The sequence below is a fragment of the Enoplosus armatus genome, chromosome 22 (assembly GCF_043641665.1).
Source record: "Enoplosus armatus isolate fEnoArm2 chromosome 22, fEnoArm2.hap1, whole genome shotgun sequence".
Lineage (NCBI taxonomy): Eukaryota > Metazoa > Chordata > Actinopteri > Centrarchiformes > Enoplosidae > Enoplosus > Enoplosus armatus.
The window spans coordinates 17,475,653-17,498,388 of record NC_092201.1 but is presented as its reverse complement, the minus strand read 5'-3'; the positions used below and the strand labels follow the sequence as shown (position 1 = coordinate 17,498,388).

General features: G+C 43.6%; 1 protein-coding gene across 1 annotated transcript in view; it reads left to right on the top strand.

The window, feature by feature from the left end:
• Window positions 1–1,875, top strand: part of ttll12 (tubulin tyrosine ligase-like family, member 12) — a 36,710-nt gene extending 34,835 nt beyond the window's left edge. Inside the window, exon 14 of the mRNA XM_070929125.1 lies at window positions 1,421–1,875. Within this exon, the coding sequence (XP_070785226.1) occupies window positions 1,421–1,572 (152 nt within the window). The 3' untranslated portion in view covers window positions 1,573–1,875. The remainder of the gene's footprint in view (window positions 1–1,420) is intronic.
• Window positions 1,876–22,736: the final 20,861 nt, after the last annotated feature.

The following is a 22,736-nucleotide window of genomic DNA, read 5'->3' as shown; positions in this document are numbered from 1 at the left end:
GGTCTGTAGTCCTTGGAGCCACTGGGACATGGCGTCTTCAGCACAGGAACGAGGCAGGACGTCTTCCACAGCACGGGGACCCTCTGAAGACTCAGGCTCATGTTGAAGACATGGTGAAGTACTCCACATAGCTGGGGGGCACAGGCTTTAAGCACCCTGAGGCTGACACCATCAGGGCCTGCAGCCTTGCTGGAGTGGAGTCTCATCAGTCTCCTAACATGGTCAGTAGTGAAGCACACTGTAGAGATGACCGGTGGGGGAGTGGGGAACGAGGTGTGAGGAAAGCTTTCACAGGGGGGTGGGGGGCTGTGAGGAGCAGGAGGGGGAGGGGGAGGGGGGAGTGGAATAGGTGAAGGTTGGAGGCAGACAGCAGAAGAGTCATGGGGGGGGTGAGCAGGGCCCACAGAGTCAAATCTGTTGAAAAACAGATTCAGTTTGTTGAACTACCACACTGCCTTCAGCTCCTCTGTTGTTGGTCGGCCTGTAACCCGTTTCCACTCCAGCTTCCTCCTGTACTTCTCCTTGGCCTCCCTGATCTTTACCTTCAGTTCCCCCAGGATCGTTCTCACCTCGTCTCTGTTGCCAGCTCTGAAGGCCCTCTTCTTTTTGTTCAGTGAGCCATAACTGAGCCAGCCCTAACTATAAGCGTTATCAAAAAGCAAAGTTTTAAGCCTACTCTTAAAGGTAGAGAGTGTGTCTGCCTCCCAGACCCAAACTGGGAGCCAGTTCCACAGGAGAGGAGCTTGATAGCTGAAGGCTCTGGCTCCTATTCGACAAATTTTTCAAATCCTTATTGCCTATCTATCTATGAGGTTCTATTACGCCTGGCGCAATGGCTGGGCTTGGAACCTTTATGTTCCCTTATGTAAACACATGGATGAAGGCTGAGAACAAAATAAAGCCTACTGCTGTGAGAAAGAGGAAACAAAGGTTAGGAGACAAATCAGTTGAATTTGGTCCAATTCAGCCAGTGAGTCATGTACTTACTGTTAATGTGGTCCAGTTTAAGTATATCAGTGTCAGCACAATCAAAGCAAACGAGTCCAAACGATGTGTCATCCGACCACTCTATTTGAATGAATCCAGCTCTCTACATAGGCCGCCTGAACACGTCCTGTGTAGTCATAGGTTTTTTTATGCATTCATAGTGTTGAATTCAGTTGTAATTCTGTGAACAAGTTAAAAAGAGCTTGAGAGAGACGTTCAAACCGTGCTCACCTTCACACCTCCACACACACCTGGCCAATCACTGTGTAAAGTTTGCACATATGTATATATATTCAAATACGCAGTAGTTTTACCCGCTGATTTCTTTGTATAGGATACTAACACCTTTTTAAAACACTTGTTTCTGTCCTGTGTAATCACCCTAATCATCTGTTTGTTTATTTAATTTGCGTGTGTTCTGATCCTGTGTCAGGTGACCGGGTCATGCAGCCTCAGATCCTGGAGTTGAACTTCAGCCCGGATTGCGCACGGGCCTGCCTCTACCACCCCTCCTTCTACAACCACATGTTCCAGACACTGTTCCTGGACCAGCCTGAGCACTGCCCGGTCACACAGATCGTATGATCAACTCAACAACACTGGAAAGTTTGCAGTTTGGTTTTTACAGAGAGATGTAAACTTATCTTTTCTTTTTGTCTGTGCTTCTCCTTTCACACTCTCTGTAACTGGTTCATCCATCCATTCTACCATCTACTTTCCAATTGATTTTGGGAGCTCGCGAAACTTGTTTGCCTCCAGTTGCCTTTTTTTCATTTCAATGAAATGATTACAACGTTGTTCTCAAAACTGCTAGTGTTACAAACCCAGTGATTAAAACCAAAACACTACTGTACAAATGAGAAGCAATAAAAAACATTGTTGGCTAAACTGGAATTGTATCATGAATGATTCTGGGACAAATAGCGCTGCTATGACATTCAAGTGTACAGTTCCCTCTGCCCACCTTCCTGTTCGTTCTTTCTTTCCTGTTGTGTTGCTCCATGTGTCTATAGTCTACTCCTGCACCCTAATGTAATACAGGTTCTTATTCAGAAATCACTTAAAGGGGTGTTACTTCAAATTATAGCAAGTATATACTGTCTACTTTTTAGATCTCATTCTCTTATTTGATATTTCCTCGATCCTCGCTTGAACCGGAAGTCATCCTGTTCCGCCATATTGCAGGCCACGTCAAAGCTCTTGATTCTGCTCCGAGGAGCAGCACAGTCAGATGAGGGAACTGAGTGAGCCCAGAGTAGAGGAGAGGTCAGTTTTTATACACAAAGAAGGATTTCAAGATGCACGGGGCTGCAGAGAAGGAAAAAGGAGTCTCATTGATCAGCTGGAGGGGCACGGACGTTATACAATAAGTCACCAGGGGTTAAATTGGGATTTGTCAGGTAGAAAACCTTGAGTGTATTTTCCCATCTGGATGTCACCAGAAGGTGACCTGAGATGAATAGTCGTGGAAATTGTGAGCTGTTCTGAGAACCAAGGCTGATGGAATGTGTAGCAAAATGACACAGCGCCACAGATGGGCAGCAAACCAGATAAAGATGTGTGCTGAAGAAATTACCTTGCAGAGGGGGCGCTGAGCCAAGGTATAAAGGGAGTTCCCATCTGGATGTTTGTCTTGTGTACTGAACATTTTTAAAGTGTGACAATACTGGAAAGGTTTTTTTGTCTCACTCCTCTTTTTTCAGAGTGGAATTGCAAAATTGCCTTGACACTCCTCCTAATCTTCATCTAGTTTTACGTTACTCCCCTCTCCCCTAGACCAACTTGGGGTCGCAACACCCTCACAGCAGGGAGGACTGATCGAACCCTCCGACGTGTTGAATCGGATAACTCATCATCAAGACGTCCTGTCTTTGAAGGTTATCTGGCCCAAGAGTAATTGTCGTGTCTTTTGTGTAATAATCTGTTAACATCCTACTGTGTGATCCTCAGTGGAAAGGGAGGGGAGAGTTGAGGGACTATAGCCAACTGGAATGTGTGTGGGCGGTGGGGGTGGAAATAGGCTTTCTGCTTTTCAGCTCCACAGTAGAATTCCTTCAGATCACAGAGGGTTCTTGTACTTGTACTTGTACTTGTGTACAAACAAACACAATCTTGTTGCTCTAAGATAGTGCTACTATCCCCCCTCAGTAATCGGGAAACAATCCTTAGAAGAAATTCTGTATGCTCGTACACTTTCAATAGAAAACAGGAAAATACATCCAAGAAGCAAAACTCTATACATTGAAATGGTTCCTACATGTTATAATTGATACCCCCACCCAATGTGGATATAACACTAAGTGACGGCTGCTCTACAGCCTATCACTTAGGTTTTCGAACGGGTTTCCAAAATCTACACCCAAGACGGCCTTAGTCTGTTTTGGAAACAATGTTACGTTCCCGCAGTACCTCTTCCTTCAGGCCTATATAGTTGACTATGTGCCAACAGCCGGATAGCAAATGAAATATCTGTGTTCAATAGGTGTTTGGAGATTGGTGGTACTTCAGCAAGACCATTAGAGGATCAATACTGGAGGAGCTCCACTCTGAAGCTGGGGACACCAGCCTGGTTTTCTACAGGGCAGCCTCAGGGCCCTAAACCCTAATTTATAATTTAGAGATGTTGGCGATTAGAAGTCCAGGTCTGGGCCAGAGTTTGAGTCTGGACCTCTTCACCAACACTTAGTCTTCTGTAGGATTGAGTAGCTCTTGGAGTCTCAAACAGGTTCAAAGAATTCACCGGAGACCAGAGAGTTCGATGCAAGAGTTTTATTCTTCAACAGAGATAAAACCTGAGCCAGTCCCGGAATCTGACTGGGGAAATGTGTTATGCACAAATTCTTATATAGTCCAACATGCCCTGCCTTCTGGTGGGGTTTTTTTCTCCAACTTTTTCCTAAAAATAATTAATCGTTGCTGGGTAGATATTGATGTAATTTCTCTCAAATTCGGGATGGTCCATACCCCTGCCCAGGCATGTCCAGGATTTTTTTGGTGCTTTCCTACTTGGCAGAGACATTGCTGACCCAAGTATCGGCGGCCCAGTTATTTTGGATTTACAGCCTACAGCTGAGGCTGAAATCGGTGGCTCTTAAGAATTTATTAACTGTCTGGTTTACATGTTTCAACAAACAGCTTTCCTCACTCGTACAAACCTTAATATTAGATATGGATATAGTTGACATGCTGAGTACATTTTACTATTTTATAATACAGAGCACTTTTTATTCAACAGAGATTAATTTGAAAACCCACAATGTACCCAAAGCATTCAGAGACCTTTAACCTTAGCTCCAAACATAACAACAACAGTAAAGCTTCAGACAACCAAACTGAACCCAATCAACATGTCAATCCAACGTATACATTACGATATAAACATAGCAACTTTCATCAGCATTCACTAATTAAAGGGCCAAATTATTACCTCAAGGAAAGTAGTCCTCTTACCTGAGGGAAGCTACTTAGATGACCTCAGAGAGGAGCAACACATGACTTTGGTTTATAAAAAAGAAGTAATACAAAATAAAGTGAACAAACTGAGTAAGAATTAAAAAGCAATAGCCCCCCCTCGGCTTTCTGGGTGTACAGGGAGTCCATAAAAGGTCAAACAACAGAACATCATCTTAGCTATTGGATGACAATATGTGAGGTCACACAGCACAGTTGTTAGACTTAATCAGTCAGGTGCAGAAACCACACGGCTTATTCGTTGCAAATACAAACTGTCTGTTCCGCGGTTTGTTTTTCTGGCATATTTATCTTGAGTGACAAGCCCTCTACGTCAGTTTAAGTCAACTTAGTTTGAACTGTTACTTGGAAGTGAGAGGGCGGGGGGAAACATGCCCGTCCGTCGCAAACCCTTGTCTCCATCATGTCTACCGCCTGGCCGTTTGACTGGCAGCCCCTTCACAGCTACCGGCGTGACCGTGTTCACGGTTCAAGTTTTATGGAGTGATCTGCCCCAACTGCAGAACATCCAAAAGAGAAGTTTGAACATATCCATGAAAATGAGTAACACGAGAAACCACATATAATTACCAAAAAAGTGAGTAAGATCGTCATATAATTTTTATTTTTTTTTATTTTTTTTGTTGTCATGAAAATGCAAAAAGTAATTGTCTCATAGATCACGTACATAAATAAAAATCAATACAACAATACTGTAAGAATGTATACAACAGAAACAACAACTTAATGAAATACCAGTAATCTCAGGAAACTGATTAAACTGGAAACTATTAAAGACATGTAAACGGAAAAACACAAAGTGAGGCAAAAAAATAATTAGGATGAAAACACAGCAAATAACCAACTATAGAAAGGTAAAAACATGGTTTGAGATCAAAATTTGTGAAACATAAATGAACATTTTCAAGTTAAAATCAGGATAAATGCAAAGATTACAAAATGATGCTAAAATCATAACAGCATAAAACATTCAAATCGGTCCAACAAGCTTTGACCAAGAGGGAAATACACCAAAATCCTCAATACTCAACCACCCAGTTTGGCGTGATGAATTTCAGTCCCCACAATCCAAGGTATCTGAGTCATCCCCTGGGGTCGGCGAGGTGGACCAAGGTCCCCCATCTGGGGAGTCCTGAAGTTCAGGAGGCCTGTTGACTCTAGGTGATATTATAAATAAAAAAACTTGACCGTTATTAGTAACGAACCAACAAGGGGTCAGGCTCCCTGTACCAACTTACCGGTATGAGAGCCCATCGCGGACACAAGGCAGCAAGTTATCCCCCAAGTCGTCTGGAAGCACAATGCGGCCCTCAGCATCCGTCCATGAAATCACTTCTGTAGTCATAGGGGTGCACCCGTCCCAGTTGTCTTCAGGATTTATCATGTGAGTAGTTGTAGCATAGTCCAGCATTATCAGATTGTCATTTTCCAGACTTGTACAATGGGTTTGACACAGCATTTAATACACAAAACGCCGCACATGCGTGTGTCTACACAGGACCAGGTCTTCTCCACACACACGTCACATCCAGCGGAGCGCATTCCAGCACTAGTAAGCCGTTGTGCGCTGTATGGCCCGGTTATAAAATATTGACCCTTCAATAAAAGAAATCCATGCTGTAAGCATAAAGACACGAGGACCATCCGCAATAACCTTTATTGCGGATGGCTATTTTCTAACACAGCCAGCGCATAAATACACGACTGCATGACGGAGGTCTTCACCAGGCCTGCCTTAAAATTCTCCCTACGTCAGACCTGGTGTCATCTTTAATGTTGTGAACCAAGAACTTGGGAAGCACAAAATGAGTGAGATGTAAATTCGACAGCCACTAGGCAATCGTCAATCATTTTACGTTCATCAAAAAAACATAAGAGTACTTGAAGTGAACAACTAATCCCAGCAAAAAGGAAACAGGCCAAAATGATGCTCCAAACAGCAATCCCTACGCAGCAGCACTCTTCCCCTTTTCCTCTAACGGACATCTGGGTCCGGCTGTTTGACTGCAGCAGGTCAGAGCATAATAATAGAAAAAAACTATTGCAATGCAAGCATGAGTTACCTTACAGAGTCCTATAGTGAATATTAAAATGTTCCATTACAATAGCAGTAAGCAGAATCAGTAACAAAAGCAAGTACTTTTATGCCTTGTTCCAAAGTAACAAAGCCTCAGGTATAACTGAGCTGACCCTGGGATTCTCCCTCTTTTGCTCCGTACTGTTTGTTCACCTCTCTTTATTACATAGGCCCACTGAGACATTTCACCGTCACTGCTCTGCTTGCTACCATCAGTGAATACAAACCATTCTGTTTCTGAATTCTTGTTCGGGCTTTGGTTTTGGTGAGTTTTGGCACTATCTGGCCATCTTGCTTAAAACTGAATCGTTTGTCTATATTAAAATCAGATCCCATTTTGCCCATCTTGAGTTTAGTGCCCTTTGCATCTACACGCTTAGCTTTTGAGGCTGTGCTGAGCGAGGGGAAAGGAGAAAAAAAAGAATGAAAACAGGTGCTTCCTGTGCAACGTCTCGGAGCGCGTTGTGATACTTGTGTGTGCCTGGCAGCGTCTTTTCCTGTCATGTGTATTTTTGCTCAGCAGGTTTAAACGTATAAGAAGACATTATACACGGTACCTCTGACCCTTGATTTTTACAGATTGCTTCTTGCTCTAGGTGCATATTTACAATTAAACATTTTTTCTGGATTTCTCTGCTCGAGATCAATCGCGTTCAAAATGCCATGCTGCGACATATTGCGCTGTGAGCACCCGCTGTCCTGTACTTAATGCTCCCTTTAGTCTGTGTAACGGCGCTGCAAGTTGGGAAAATGCTGTCTTTGTACTCTGACGTAACCGCTCTTTCTGTCTCCGCTATTCCAAATCCTGAAAATTTTAAGGAACATTTAGCCACTTCACATTTTTTGAGACCTATTTTGAAGCCTGCCTCAGTGAGGCGGATAATTACCTCTCTCAGCAGCTCCAAATGCTCTTCCTCATTGTCATTAGTGAAATATATGTCATCTAGATCATCTATGATCTAGCATTTAAGGCTATTCGATTGTGTACCAACCTCCACGTTTTATCTGGTTTACGGACCGCTCCTCTAAGCACTCTGGTGGAAGTGGGTGCTGTGGCTGAGGGGGAGGTGTTCGGCCTCTGATGGTGTGTGTGAATTTCTCATGTACTAATCCACAAAATTTCTCTCAACTTATCCTTATAGTTGGTGTTACTCTCCTCGACTAATTTTTGTTTTAACTCTTCATTATTGATTTCCTTCATCCATTTAACAGGAGTTGGTCTAGATCTTTTAAAGAGATTAACACCTTTTCCGCCCGAACGCCTGTGAGAGCCCCGTGTTTTATTTCTTCCATCTGCACATCATTGCCTAATTCTATAAGCTTTGATCTACCAGTTGTGATGACCCCTGAGGTCATCTTGAAGGCAGCTCTAAGTGGTCTATTTCTATTGGTTGTGTGAGTGGCTGCTTGGTGTGATCAGGAGCACCTGTGGGCCCCAGTGTTCCCAGGTTATTAAAGAGCTGGCTGATTTGTAATCACTCTCTGCTTGCCTCTGCAGGTAACACACATGGTTTTGGTCTTGGTGTTTTAGTTTTCCCCTTTTAGGATTTTGGTTTGCATTTGCAACACTTGCACAGACATGATTCACGCATGCATCACTCACTCACCGCTGACTCTACTGATTTTCATACCCCATATTATCTTTGGCTTTAATTGGATTTGATTTAAGTTAATAAAAATAAGCTTTAATCTTCAATCCTTTGTGCGTCTCTCCTTTTGTTGTGGCCATCTTGAGCCAGGTCATAATAAATGGGGGCTCGTCCATTCAGGTATGTTAAGTTTGTTTCTTGTGCCTTAGGTAGCAGTGGGCACATGGTGTTAATTGCACTGATTAGTGGATTTGGTCCAGCTGAGTGCTGGCTTTGACTGCCCTGCATGCTTTGTAAGGCTGCAGTGGGTTTTGGGGAGACACACTTTGAGTTGTTTGGCAGCAGTGTTACGGCGGCGTTTGTTTATGGCTGCAAGAAAGATCAGTTATTTCAAATAGCTGATCATTATGGAATTATGTCTGAGAAAAAATGTTAAGATGATGTGCAGGATTTATTATTGTCGTCTTTGTTTGAGCAAGGCGTGTTAGAGGAGAGTAAGCCTCACCGGGCCTTGTCACAGCCGGTACCTGTGTCGGTACCTGTACCAGTGGGGGTGCAGTCGGCGGGGTTGACTTTTGAGCAGCAGAAAGAGTTGTTAGCAATGCAGTTTGAGCAGGAGAAATTGCGTTTAAAGGTAGAAACTGAAAAGCAGCTTGAGTTGGAGAGTATTCGTCTGGGCACTGAAAGAGTAAAGCTAGAAGTAGAGCAGACTAAATTGCAGTTAGTTCGTGAGTGTAAGTCTCATTCAGCTGGGTTTGGTACAGAGAACCCTGGTTTGGTTGATTCTGGTCATTATGGGGTTGATGTGACTTCTAACTTGCGTTTGGTGCCGAAATTTAACGAGCGTGACCCTGATATTTTCTTCACCCTTTTTGAACGTGTGGCCGAGTCAAAGAAGTGGCCAGATGCTGACAGAGTACTCATGCTTCAGTGTGTTCGTACTGGGAGAGCACAGGAGGCTTACTGTGCGATGTGCTGAACCTGACCTAGACTATGAAAAGGTGAAATCTGCTGTGTTTAAAGTGTATGAATTGGTTCCTGAAGCATATCGGCAGAAGTTTCGGAATTGGATAATAGGTGATAAGCAATCAAATGTGGAGTTTGTTCATGATTTGACATCTCATTTTCATCGTTGGTGCTCAGTTGCTAAAGTTGATGATTTTGACAGCCTTTGTGATGTTGGTGTTGGAGCAATTTAAAAACACTATTCCTCAACACATTGTTACTTATGTTAACGAACAGAAACCCTCTACTGCACTTAAAGCAGCTGAATTGGCAGATGATTTTGTATTGTCACACAAAGGTGTTTTTTCAGAGAAGTGTGAATATGGGAATGATAGCTTTGTAAACTCCCACACGGGTGGAAATTTTCTAAAACAAGGTCTGTAGCGTAAGCCTTTAGTTACTGGTCGACCTGAGGGCGCCTGGGTGTGCAATTACTGCCATGAGGAGGGCCACTGGAAGGATCAGTGTCCACTTTTAAAATCAAAACCTAAGCGTCAGTTGCCATCATATACTCCAGCTATGCTTTGTTCCACTACTGCAGGGGCAGAACCGGTGGGTGTTAGTTCAAGGAACGGCTCGGGTTTTGAGCCATTTATTACTAATGCTTTTGTCTCTTGTTGGCAGTGAGAAACGTGTTCCGATAAAGTTGTTGCGTGACACGGGGGCTAAACATTCATTTATTGTGGAGTCAGTGCTGCATTTTTCACCTGCGACAGCAACGGGGGATTTTGTGTTGATGCAGGGTATGGAGATGGGTTTAATTCCTGTGCCACGCCATAACATTGTGCTAGATTGTGAACTGGTCCATGGAGTGGTGTCTGTTGGGGTGCGCTCCGCATTACCATTGGATGAAATGGTGATGATTTTGGGTAATGACCTAGCTGGCAGTGCTGTGTGGGCCAGTGTGCCGCCTCCTGTGGTTGTTTCCAAGCCGCTGACACTTAAGGAGCTGGATGAGAACAGTTTGAGGGTTCCAGGAGTTTTTCCAGTCTGTGCTGTGACGCGGGCTCAGAGTTGTATCATGGCTGGTTCTGATCAGGATGTTTGGGGTCATAAGACAAGCACAGTGTGCACCAAGCATCCAATTTTACTGCCTGAGCTTCCTCAGTCAGTTTCAAGAGAGGAATGGATGAAGAGTCAGAAGTCTGATTTGTCAATATCTGCTCTGTGGGATGAGGTTTTGTCTGCTGATGAGATTCAGGATGTTGCCCAGGGCTACCTTGTTGAAGAGGGCCTGTTGGTACGTAAGTGGGTGCCCTGTGTTGGAGACTGTGTGGGGGAGGCAGTTTTTCAGGTGGTGGTACCTAGAAATTTCCGTGAGGTGGTGTTGCAAACAGCGCATAATAGTTGTGGGCATCTGGGGATAAAGAAAACTTACGACCGTGTCTTACGCTATTTCTTTTGGCCTCGGCTGAAGAGCGACGTGGCCAAATATGTTAAGGCATGCCATACTTGCCAGCTCACTGATAAACCTAATCGTGTTATTAGGCCTGCACCTCTTTGTCCTATTCCAGCTGTTGGCCAACCATTTGGGCATTTACTCATAGATTGTGTGGGGCCGTTGCCTCCCTCTAGGTCTGGTTGTGCATACCTGTTGACTGTGATGTGCCAAACGACAACATATCCAGCAGCTTTTCCTTTGCGTTCCATTTCAGTAAAGGCAGTGGTTAAAGCTTTAGATCAGTTCATTTCCATTTTTGGCATTCCACTTGTGATCCAGAGTGACCAAGGTTCTAACTTCACTTCCCATATGTTTAAACAGGTCTTGCGACAGCTGGGAGTGAAGCATAACTGTGCGTCAGCATACCATCCACAGAGTCAGGGTGCTCTGGAGCGATTTCACCAGACATTGAAGTCTATGTTGCGTGCCTATGTTGTGGAAATGGGCAGGGACTGGGAGGAGGGACTGCCTTGGTTAATGCTGGCAGCTTGAGAGGTCATCCAGGAAAGCACTGGCTTTAGTCCCAATGATTTAGTTTTTGGTCATACAGTGCGTGGTCCTCTAGCTGTTGTACAGGATGGTTTGGTTGCAAGTGAGCCTCCTAAAAAATTTAGTGGATTATGTGAATGGTTTTTGTCATCGTTTGTATGTGGCTGTGGAAGTGGCACGGAAGAATTTGGAGTGTGCTCAGGCTAATATGAAAAGGCTGTATGACCGCCATAGTGAAGATCGTCAGTTTAGCCCTGGGGACTGGGTATTGGCTCTGTTGCCACTGGAGGGTTTGCCGTTTCAGGCGAAATTTGCAGGTCCATACACCGTTGTGGAGCAGGTTTCGGATCAGAACTATTTGATTGCCACACCTAATAGGAGAAAATGTTCTCAACTGTGTCATGTGAACTTGCTTAAGCCATACTATATTCAAGACACCTGTGAGACAAGTGACTTCGGGGCTCCGAAAGTTAATGTTTAATGTAAAAATAAGAAATGGAAAATAAAAATATACACATTTACAATATTTAAGTGAAAAATAAAAGTAAAAAATATATACAACAGCAATGTATATTGAAGAGGTTCTTAGGTGTTACAACCGATACCCCCACCCAACGTGGATATCGCATTGAGTGACGGCTGTTCTACGACCTAATCTTTAGGTTTTCACACTCAAGACCGCCTTAGCCTGCTGAGGGAGCCTGGTTACGTTCCCGGAATATCATTACAATATGGCCTATATAGTTGACTATGTGCCAACGACCGGATATTAGCAGGAATATCTGTGTGTGATAGGTGTTTGAAGATTGGTGGTACCCCAGTAAGACCCCTGAAGGAAAAGATCAATTCCGGGGGAGGTCCACAGTGAAGGGTGGCGGACACTCGCCTGGTTTCACACTGGGCCGCCTCAAATGCCCAAATCCCTAATTCACAATTTAGAGATAAATTTAGGAAATCCCTCCCTGTGTCTCAACTACTTAGAAACTTCAACAGTAACCACCAAACAATCCACTGCAGCAGCAAAACATCAGACAACTGAGTTGAACCTTTTCAACATGTCCTTCCATGTTAAACATCATAATATATACATAGCAGCTTTCTTAAAATTCATTAATCAAAGCCAAATTATTATCTACTGTCAGCATATCTCAAGGAGAGGAGTCTTCTTACCTGAGGGAGGCTACTTAGATGATCTCAGAGAGGAGCAACACAGGACTTTGGTTGGAGTGTACAAAGTACAACCCAATTTTATTGGAGTTTTATCAAAAAGAGTAAATGGATACAAAATGTTCAAAAAGAAGAAAATACAACAATCAGGTAACAAAGTCTCACGAACAACTAAGGCAAAAGCCTAAGCAGTCAGTCAGTCAGAGGTGACAGGTCTTCTCCGCTCGCACCCGCTTTTCTGTCTTCTTCTTCCTTTTCTTTAATACCCCTGGCCCCCCTCCAAGGGGTCAGGGGTTCAAAACGGTTATTTTCTGAGAAACACATCGCTTCATCACATTAAGATCATAAACCACATTTTCCGAATACCTCATCTTCCTTGCTTAGCAAGTGTGAGGTTTCTCTGACAGGGTGTCAGGCAGATGCAAAAACCAAGACTCGTATCTGTGCTTACCAAACGTCAGTTTAGCAGAATGTATAGGGACAGGCTGTTCAGAGACATTTTTGGAGAAGAGGTCGGTTTAACGCACTTCCTGTCCTTATTCGCTGAACTTAGTTTGAACTTATCAACTGAGTTTGAAGTGTTACTTAGAAGAAAAAGGGGGGGGTGAGGGTATGACTCGAACACAACACAGGTGGAACACTCAACAATATGTATGTCTATATATACACGTGTGTGTGTGTATATATATACATATATATATATATATGTGTGTATATATATACATATATATATATACATATATATATATATATATATATACACATACATACATACATACACTGTGTTCCAAATTATTTTGCAAGTAGGATTTCAGTTAAATAAACATTTGTTTTTTTGTTTTTCAGTGAAACGTTTCGCTTGTGTTGTTTCTCCTGTCTGTTTAAAACACTGACATCAATTTCAGACAGGTTTGATAATTAATTTGGCAGCTGAACCTAATTAAAGGGAAACTACTTAAGGAGGTTGCTCCACATTATTAAGCAAGTCACAGGTTCTATGCAATATGGGGAGAAAGAAAGATCCTTCTGCAGATGAAAAGCGTGAAATATTGCAATGTCTTGCAAAAGGTATGAAAACACTGGAAATTTCACGAAAACTTAAGAGAGATCATCATACTGTGAAAAGATATGCGTGTGATTCAGAGCGCAGATGGGTTCGTTCAGATAAAGGTGTATTGAGGAAGATTTCTGTCAAGCAAATACATCGTATTAAGAGAGCAGCTGTTAAAAAGCCACTGCTGAGCAGCAAACAGGTATTTGAAGCTGCTGGTGCCTCTGGAGTCCCAAGAACCTCTCGATGCAGGATCCTTCAGAGGCTTGCAGTTGTGCATAAAGCTGTATTTCGGCCACCCCTAACCAATGCTCACAAGGAGAAACGTTTGCAGTGGGCTCAGAAATACATGAAGACCAACAGTTTTATTCACTGATGAATGCCGTGCTACACTGGATGATCCAGATGGATGGAGTTCTGGATGGCTGGTGGATGGCCACCATGTCCCAACAAGGCTGCGACGTCAGCAAGGAGGTGGTGGAGTGATGTTTTGGGCTGGAATAATGGGGAGTGAGCTGGTGGGCCCCTTTAGGGTGCCCGAGGGTCTCAAAATGACCTCTGCAAAATATGTGGAGTTCCTAACTGATCATTTCCTGCCATGGTGTAAAAAGAAGAACCGTGCCTTCCTGAGTAAAATCACTTTCATGCAAGACAATGCGCCATCCCATGCTGCAAAAAACACCATTGAGTCCTTGGCTGCAATGAGCATAAAGGGAGAGAAAATCATGGTGTGGCCACCATCATCCCCTGACCTCAACCCTATTGAGAACCTGTGGAGCATCCTTAAAAGGAAGATCTATGAGGGTGGGCGGCAGTATACCTCAAAACAGCAGCTCTGGGAGGCAATTCTGGCATATGCAAATGAAATCCAGGCAGAAACTATACATGGACTCACAAGTTCAATGGATGGGAGAGTTGTGAAGGTGATAGCCAAGAAGGGCTCCTATGTTAACATGTAACTTGACCTGTAAAGATTTGATTGAAATAGCATTTATTTTGAGAAGAAAATATCTCCTAATGCAGGAAATACAACAGATTTCCGTTTTCAATTCTTTATAACCTATTGAATTATTCATTTAAGAATAAATAATATTGAGGTAGTATATGTAGAAGATTTCCAGTCTGTTTCTTCTGAGTGTCTGACGGAGGGAGGAGTTGAACAGTTTGATGGCCACAGGCAGGAATGATTTCCAGTGGCAGCTCCACCCCAACAACGTCTCTGGCCTTGCGGATCAGTTTGTTGAGTCTGTTGGAGTCCGCTACCCTCAGCCTGCTGCCCCAGCATGCAACAGCATAGAGGATAGCACTGGCCACCACAGATTCATAGAACATCCTAAGCATAGTCCGGCATGGTGACGTGGTTGAAGTCACCCAAAATAGCAATGAATGCATTCGGGTGTCGAGTTTGTAGATGGGCCATGGCGGAGTGAATGACATCACATGCCGACTTCGGGTTGGCAGAGGGTGGGATGTAAACAATCACAACAATGGTATGAAAATCGGTTCTCGATTGCCATACGTATACTTGTATACTCTCATTTCATCCATTTTAGTTGACAGTCAGAGTGTTGCTACAGCTAGCTCTCAGGCTGTTTTCTACTGTTTCTATACTGTGTTCAGACTCAGAAATAATAATAATAAAACTAGGGATAAACCGATAACCCTTCCCTTGCCAGAAAGACTTTTCCACTGAACATACATCTTTAGTCCATATTGCAGTCATTTCCTTATTGAGGTCCTGTGCAGTTAGTGTTTGCGATGACTATCCTGGAGTATGGGGGTCTGGGGATGAGTCTTGCTCTCAGGGGTAGCCTGAGTCACAGGCTGTGGTTGGGTTGCTGTCATTGGTACCATCTGCAAGAGGTGCACTATCACCAGCATCAGTGCCACCATTCCTGGAGGACCCTCGGTCAAGGGAGAACAAGGAGGGATACTCGGTGGTATCTCTCCTTGTTAGAGGTTTGTGGTAGCCACAACCAGGCCATTATGATTTCTCCAAACTCCATCAGGGCCTTGAGACGCCCCCCTTTGCTTCCATAGGTCTTTTCCAGCCTGTGGCCCGGCGTCCTGTATGCCACACAGATCTTTTTCAGTGATTTCATTTGTTAACTCTGTGGTCAGCACCATAATAGCTTTAGGATCTGAGGTTGCAGTGAGCTTTACCACCTCATCTGCTGCATTGTTGCCTCTAGTTTCTAGCAAAAAGTCCTTTTTATGTGTCTGACAGTTTACTATTGCTATTGTTTGCAGGAGCATCATAACTTCCATAAGAGTTATTACGTCAATTATTAACCCCACCGTCATCAGGCTCAAGTTTCCCCCTCACATGAAGATTCATCCCACATTCCATGTCTCTCTATTGAAGCCTGTCTCCTATAGCCCTCGAGCTTCTCCTCCTCCGCCTCCCCGTATTATTGACGAGCACCTGGCCTACACTGTTCGGCGGTTGTTGGTCATGTGCTGCTTGGGCAAGGGCTACCAATATTTGGTGGATTGGGCAAGCTATGGACCAGAGGAGCGCAGCTGGGTCCACCTGGCTGGGAACATCCTGGACGTGTCCCTTATGCGGGACTTCCACCGAGACCACCCTGGTTGGCACGTCAATGCAATGACGTCACGGCTACAGCCATAACCCCCTAGCTAACTTTCCAGTGTTTCCTTGTGTTCCCAGTGCTCCCCAGTCAGTTTCTCTGTGTTTTTTTTGTTTGTGTGGGCGTGGCCCCCTTTCCTCCTTCTCCTGGCTCCCGGCTCCATACTCACCTGTCTGCTATCAGCTCATCATCTCCCACTCTGCTCACCTGCCTCTCATCAGTTCATCTGCCTGTAGTATATCTTCTCCGGCTCCTCAACCATTCGTCGCCAGATTGATGTTTCAACTCTAAGTGGTAGCTACGCTTTGGCCAGTGTCCTGCATTTGGGTCCATCCTGAGTTCTTAACACCTGTCTCTGCTTTGGAAATCTTTTCTTTTGCTTCCTTACTGTATCCTCCTCTTGCTCCACTTCTCGTTCTTGTGTTTGTGTGAATAGCTAGATATAGGTGCCCTGATCTGAGCTAGTGGCCTTGGGTGGAGAATGTCTTCCTCTGATCTTTTGTCCAATTTTTCATAATCTCCTATTACTGTAATTTTGGTCATTGGCATTGTTAGATACCCCGTAAACCCCTGTTCAGGCGGTACTGGACCAGCTCTCCGTTTAAAGCAGGGGTGTCAAACTCATTTCACATCGCGGGCCGCATACGGCCTAGGAAGATGTCCAGTGGGCCGGACCATTAAAATTGTAGCATACTCAGCTATAAATAACAAAAATGTCATGTCTTTCCTTTGTTTTAGAACAGGGTAGAAACAACGTTGTACCAAACAGCAGATGGCGCATTGATACCATCTGCTGTTTGGTCTGTCTCAGTGATGCGGCGTGTCTTCTACTCTGACCAAAACAGTGCGCCCCTAGCGGATAATTCTTGAAAAGCATTTAATTTAGAAAATCAAATCCAAGTCTTTTATGGATTTTTTCACTTTCAAATTCATCCTGCGGGCCTGATAGAACCTCCTTGCGGGCCGGTTCCGGCCGTATGTTTGACACCCCTGGTTTAAAGAGTCCGAGTTCACAGCTCTACCGGTATCACCTGGTTAGGGTGGCTGAAAACTATTCAAGCTGGTGGCGAGAAGACACGCCTAGCTGCTCACTGCCTTCATATGAACGTCCACCCTGCTTTCTCCGGTGTAGCACCAGGCTGAGTAGTACTGTGCCTGATATTGTCACCGGCCACACCCGTTAACGGCAGCTCTCCTCTTAGTGATCTGTGCATTTGGTATGGGTGCTAGGAAATGTTTTAGGAACTAGTAAAATAAGTCGCAAGGGTCTGTTAATTTGATAGGCTAGAATAACCTTTAGGTGTGTGTGCTTACACAGTTACTGCACTTCCCCTTTTTACCTCCTCCCGCACTTTCCAACCGGACGAAATTATGTACAGCTCAGCCGACACTCTTTGTCGCAGGTCATGATAAACTCGTGATTCTGATCTAATCACTTTCACCCATAAGTTCAACTTCTTGTTTTTATACTTTTTATATTATAAAGTCAGTAAATCAGTGAACATATAATCACATCAATAAATCACGACAGTCATGTTTTACTCTTGATGCGACTAGTGCTTAATCATCTTGTATACTTGTTTTTGTGGTTACATGCTCTGTGTGTTGCTCTATCACTATCTTATACAGTAGGAAATTAACTTACACCCCCAGCCACAGGGAGAGGGTCCCTTTTGGTCTTTTGATGGAAAGTACCAAGAGTTTTTTGTGTGTGCTTTTATCATAAACAGACTTTTTGTGCTGTTAGGGTAGGGAGAGATCTCCACTCACTTGACACTTGTCGTGGGAATTTTAGGAAAACAGAAGACTGGCAACAAGGGAGCAGTTCTTGTGGTTTTATTCACGCCTGCAGACGGACGGCCCCGACAGCAACTCAATTGCTCTTGCCCGGCTGACCGTCCTGCATCTCAGAGTGGTCTGCTTTTATACAGCATGTACAGCAAGGAATGTGAACACTTGTAAGACATACGTCACTCTCTTTGACGGTCATCACCTTGTAGGGAACAAGGCCATGATAAAAGTAGTAAAAGTAAAGTAATTCCAGACGGCTGAAAGCACACCGCTGAGAACACCTAAAAAAGGCTATGGTCCTTTTGCCAGGGTCAGAGGGCACTACAGCAAATGCCTGTGACCTAAAATGAACTCTTCAGGGTGAGAAAGGAATGTGTTTCCCACTACACACTACACAAAAAGTCCTTAAATGTTATGCATTGTTTTTAGAAAAATAAATTAGTCTGCGGGTTTTGCCCATATGGCAAAAGCCCAGGATGATGTTATCTTCCTATCCCAATGCATCTAGTTCAAGGCTCATGTATTTTAGAATGATTCAGCTGAGGAAACTGGGCGCCAGCCCTAAGTAGGAATTTTCGGGTAGCCTTTTGCCCTTTTTTCTGTTTATTTCCTTATCTCCTTTATCAACCTCTCATACACCTTCCCGTTGCTGCTGCGGCACTGCTGCTGCCAGCCTTGTCTTTCTACATTGACTTTGCGTTTGAGAATAGTCATCAATAATAGCATGTTTCATTTCGTTTCACTCTAAATTTAATGTTTATTTAGTTTAGTTTAATTTTCTCTTCTTTCCCCTCGGGTTAAGGGTAACTGCAGTTTTTCTTTTGTTAAGTCAACTATTTTTCAACAGGACCTCTTGTCCTAGCGCCATTTTCCTCTGGTTAACTCTACACAATTGGACCTCCTCGCCTACACCTTGTTTCTGTTGCTGTGTCTGCTCCCTCTGAGTGACTGAGTGACTTTTCTAGTGTCATGCAATTAGAATTTTCCTCTGACTCTCCAATTTGTTCTTTAATCAACTGTGCCTTTTTTGTGCTTTTTTTTTTTTTGCAATTAGCAAGTGGTTACACATTATGCAGTTCGTACAAAGGTTATATGAGGACAATAGATATATGTTTGATTATAAGTAATATTTTAGAATAAGTAGGTTTTCCACCACAAGAGCAAGAGACAAGCAGGCACACACACACACACACACACAAGCAGATAGACGGTGTTGAAGTTAAAAAGTGCTCTGTAAATAGTAAATAGTAAAAATAAATAGTAAAATGGACTCCGCATAATCAACTATATCCATACCTAGTGTTAAGTTTGCATGAATAAAGACATTGTGTTTGTTTTAGCATGTAAACTGAAAATCATAAAGGTTTAAAAAAAAACAGTCCAGCCCATTTGCGGGAAAATCCCCAACATATTGGAATCAGAGATATGCCTGGACATGCCTGGGGGCTGGACCATCCCAAATTTGAGAGAGATTACACCAGTATTTACCCAGCAATGATGAATTTTTTTTTTTTTAGAAAAAAGGTGGAGAAAACCCCCACCAGAAGGCAGGGCTTGTTGGACTATGTAAGAACTTGTGCATAACACATTTCCCCAGTCAGATTCTGGGACTGGCTCTGGTTCTTATCTCTGTCGAAGAATAAAACTCCTTTGCGTCGAACTCTGATCGTCTCCAGTGAATTCTGTGAACCTGTTTGAGACTCCAAGAGCTACTTAGTCCTACAGAAGACTAAGTGTTGGTGAAGAGGTCCAAGACTCAAACTCTGGCCCAGACCTGGACTTCTGATGACACTGAGAGAAAGAGAGAGATTGAAAATGAGCGGGGCAGACTTCTTTACTAGAGACAAGTGGCTGTTTCACATGCACTTCCCTTCAGCAACACCTTCAGAGTTAAGATTCATACATCTGATGATGATAATAATAATAATAATAATAATAACAATAATAACAAAGGAGAGTACACTTGAGATACAACCTTATTGGAGTCTAAAGCGCGGGTTGCGATTACATTTCGGCTTGAAGCTCACTTCATGTTTAGCCCTCTTCATCCATTGATACACACCCCTTCCAAACCCCCCACCACCAATCAGAGCTCACGCTGAGCGTAATATAATACTCCGGTCGGCTGCCGCCCTCCGCGCTGACCTGTGGAGCTTTCAGTTCGGACTCTCGGGCGTCAACTGACAGCCACGCTTCCGATGGGATCTCTCTCATTTGCTACGCGGTGAAATTTGACTTAAGAGGACCTTCACAGCGGTGACGTGCGGAGATACGGTGAGTAACGTAGAGCGCCAGAGCACTCTTCGACTCTGTTTTTTTTTCTTCTTTTTTCTTTTAAGCTTTTGTTTAAACGTGAGAAACGGCGAACACGCCAAGAAGCATTTATTTGACATAATGCACGTCCGTCTGCTTGTGACGCACTTTCGGTTTCGTTTACTTTGAGACACAAAAACCGGGTCACCGTGTTTTGTTTTGTTTTTTTGTTTTTTTTTGTTTCTTTTTCTCAGAGAACGTGTGGTAACGTTGTTTTTATTCGCTTTCCTCGTCCCTCGTCGCATTTGTAGTTGGCATGAATAATTAATGAGACCTCCATTTAAGTCGACTTGAACCACCTGGGGAAGCTAGCATCATGGCATCTCCTTGTCTTTGATTAATTGCCTGCAGCTGGGGACCTCAAACGTCCCCACAAAGATACATGACCATGTGTGGCGAATACAAAAAAAGGCAAAGTGTTTTTAACGTTATGGACCCAATAGCCTTCAACTGGTTAATGTGTGTGTGTGTGTGTGTGTGTGTGTGTGTGTGTGAGCGTGTGAGCGAGCACAAAAGGCCTGCTTATGGTAAAAACACACACAAAAAACTCTTGGGACTAAGAGACACTCTCCCTGTGGCTGGGGGTGTCAGTTGATTTCCTACTGCGTGTAGAGCATGTAAGAGCATGTAACCACAAAACAAGTATGAGATGATTATGCACTAGTCGTTGTATCAAGAGTAACATATGAATGTAGTGATTTATTGACACGACTGTGTTTGCTGCTTGATTGATTTTGTATTGTTGAATTTATAATACAAAAATGTGTAGGAACAAGTAAAGTTAAACTCTCGGGTAAAAGTTGCTTAGATCAGAATCATGACCTCTGACATCTGGTTGGAAAGTCTGGGGGAGAGGCAAAAGGGGGAAGTGCAGCAACCGTGTAACCGCACACACTTGCACACAAATCTGCCAAAGTGACTAACACACACACACACACAGTTACACATAAAATGTTCTCGACGACGCAAATCTTGTCGACGATGTGTAGTATAAAAGAATGAGTCCGGGAGCAGTCGACGTTCTTTCTCCCTTGAAGATCTTTGAGCAAGTTTGGATTACCTTACTGGATTGACCACTTCAGAGGATTAATTTACTGGACTTTGTTCATTTTGCGAGGCGGTGTTGGTGAGCACCAAAAGGGACTTTGATACAAGCCTACAGCTGTAAAATGAAGAAGGTCGAGCATTGGGAGGATTAACCATTTTCCAACCAGTTGTGGATTGCGATTTGCATTAGCGTTCTTTCGCTCACTCTGCCAACACGGACTGTGGACTTTTGAAATACCTTGTGGATTTTGGATAAGATCGTGGGGTTTTCTACACGTTCCTCAGTTCGGCAATAAAGGAAGGATTGCTAGGCCTGGCTGTTTTTCTCTCCCAATACGGACACTGGACTGTTCAGCATCGACTAAATTATTCAGGTTTTCATATATTCTCAATTTCCAATCATAGTTGTTTTTGAGTTGTATGCTTTGCCCTCCTTATTTCTGCATTAATGTTAGGAAAATTCTAAAACAAACTCAGGAACACCGTCTGAAATGGTGTTCTGAGAGGGTCTGCAGTGCAAATGTTCCAAAAATACAGAGTTCACCTGAGACTTTTATAATGCCAGATGGGTGGAGGCTTGCATTCTTGCTGACATATATCACACTCATTGAAGACAATTCTTTTGCTTATCAGACAAGTGGAGATGGCCTTGAGGAGAGGAACCGAATGCTCTGTTCCTCTCTGGTATTCACTTCCTCCCCTGGATGCAGCCTCTGTCTTTATGAGATAGTTACATCCATCTTTCACACAAGGGAAAATAGAAGAGGTCAATAGAGGTGATTACACAGTTATGAGCACAAAGGGTAAGAATTTCTGCAACAATTAAATTCATAAACCGCAATTGAAGCCTAATTTGTGGACATTGGCTTTATCCTGACAGGAGCTCTGCAGGAAGAACACCTGCTGAGGCCCTGAAGTGAGATGGCAGAATCGATGCCGGATTCACAGTAGTCCCCGGACGTCGTGAGAGACCCCAGCGGACATAAGGAGGACGGTGTGTGTTGGTGCAACTCAACAATTAGAGACTCGATAATAAAACTAGGGCTAAGCCGAGCCTTTCGATCCAAATGTGAGTGAAAATTGGTGCGTGAATGTGAAATTGCTTCGCCCATGTAATCGGGTTGGCAAAATACACGGATCCGCTAAGCGACCACAACAAAGCTGTTACCTCGCCTTCACTTCGACTGTCGCTTTCATTGGTTAAAATGACAAACGTCATTGGCAGCAGCTGTTGCTCAATAACATTAATTCAGTGATTTCAGTTGAGGCCAAAACTATAATTGTCAGGTTTGTGTGCTCTCTGAGAGCTGGTGTCTGTACTCTGCCAAAGATTGTTTATGAGGCAAAAGAGTCATCACTCTGTAACACCGCTGTCCAGCTGCAAGTGTTTTTGTAGTCCCTACAACAGCACATTGCGTCACCTCAGGTTCAGTGGTCGCACTCTGTCAGATACATTTTCATTCATATCATATGAATAACAAATTATCATTTGATTCAAGGCCTTCATTATTTGGATAAAGTAGCTAGTGAATAATAAGGTGGGCCGGATTTAGAAAGCTACAGTGGGTTCATTGTGTCAGATTAGGGATGTTAACGGTAAACTGTTAATCGGTTAACTACCACAAATATTTTTGACCGTTTATGCAGTTAAAAATTAAGTGCGCTAAACGAAGTTTGGTGTGGGATCATTTCCTCCAGAAAGGCAACAAAGTCAAAT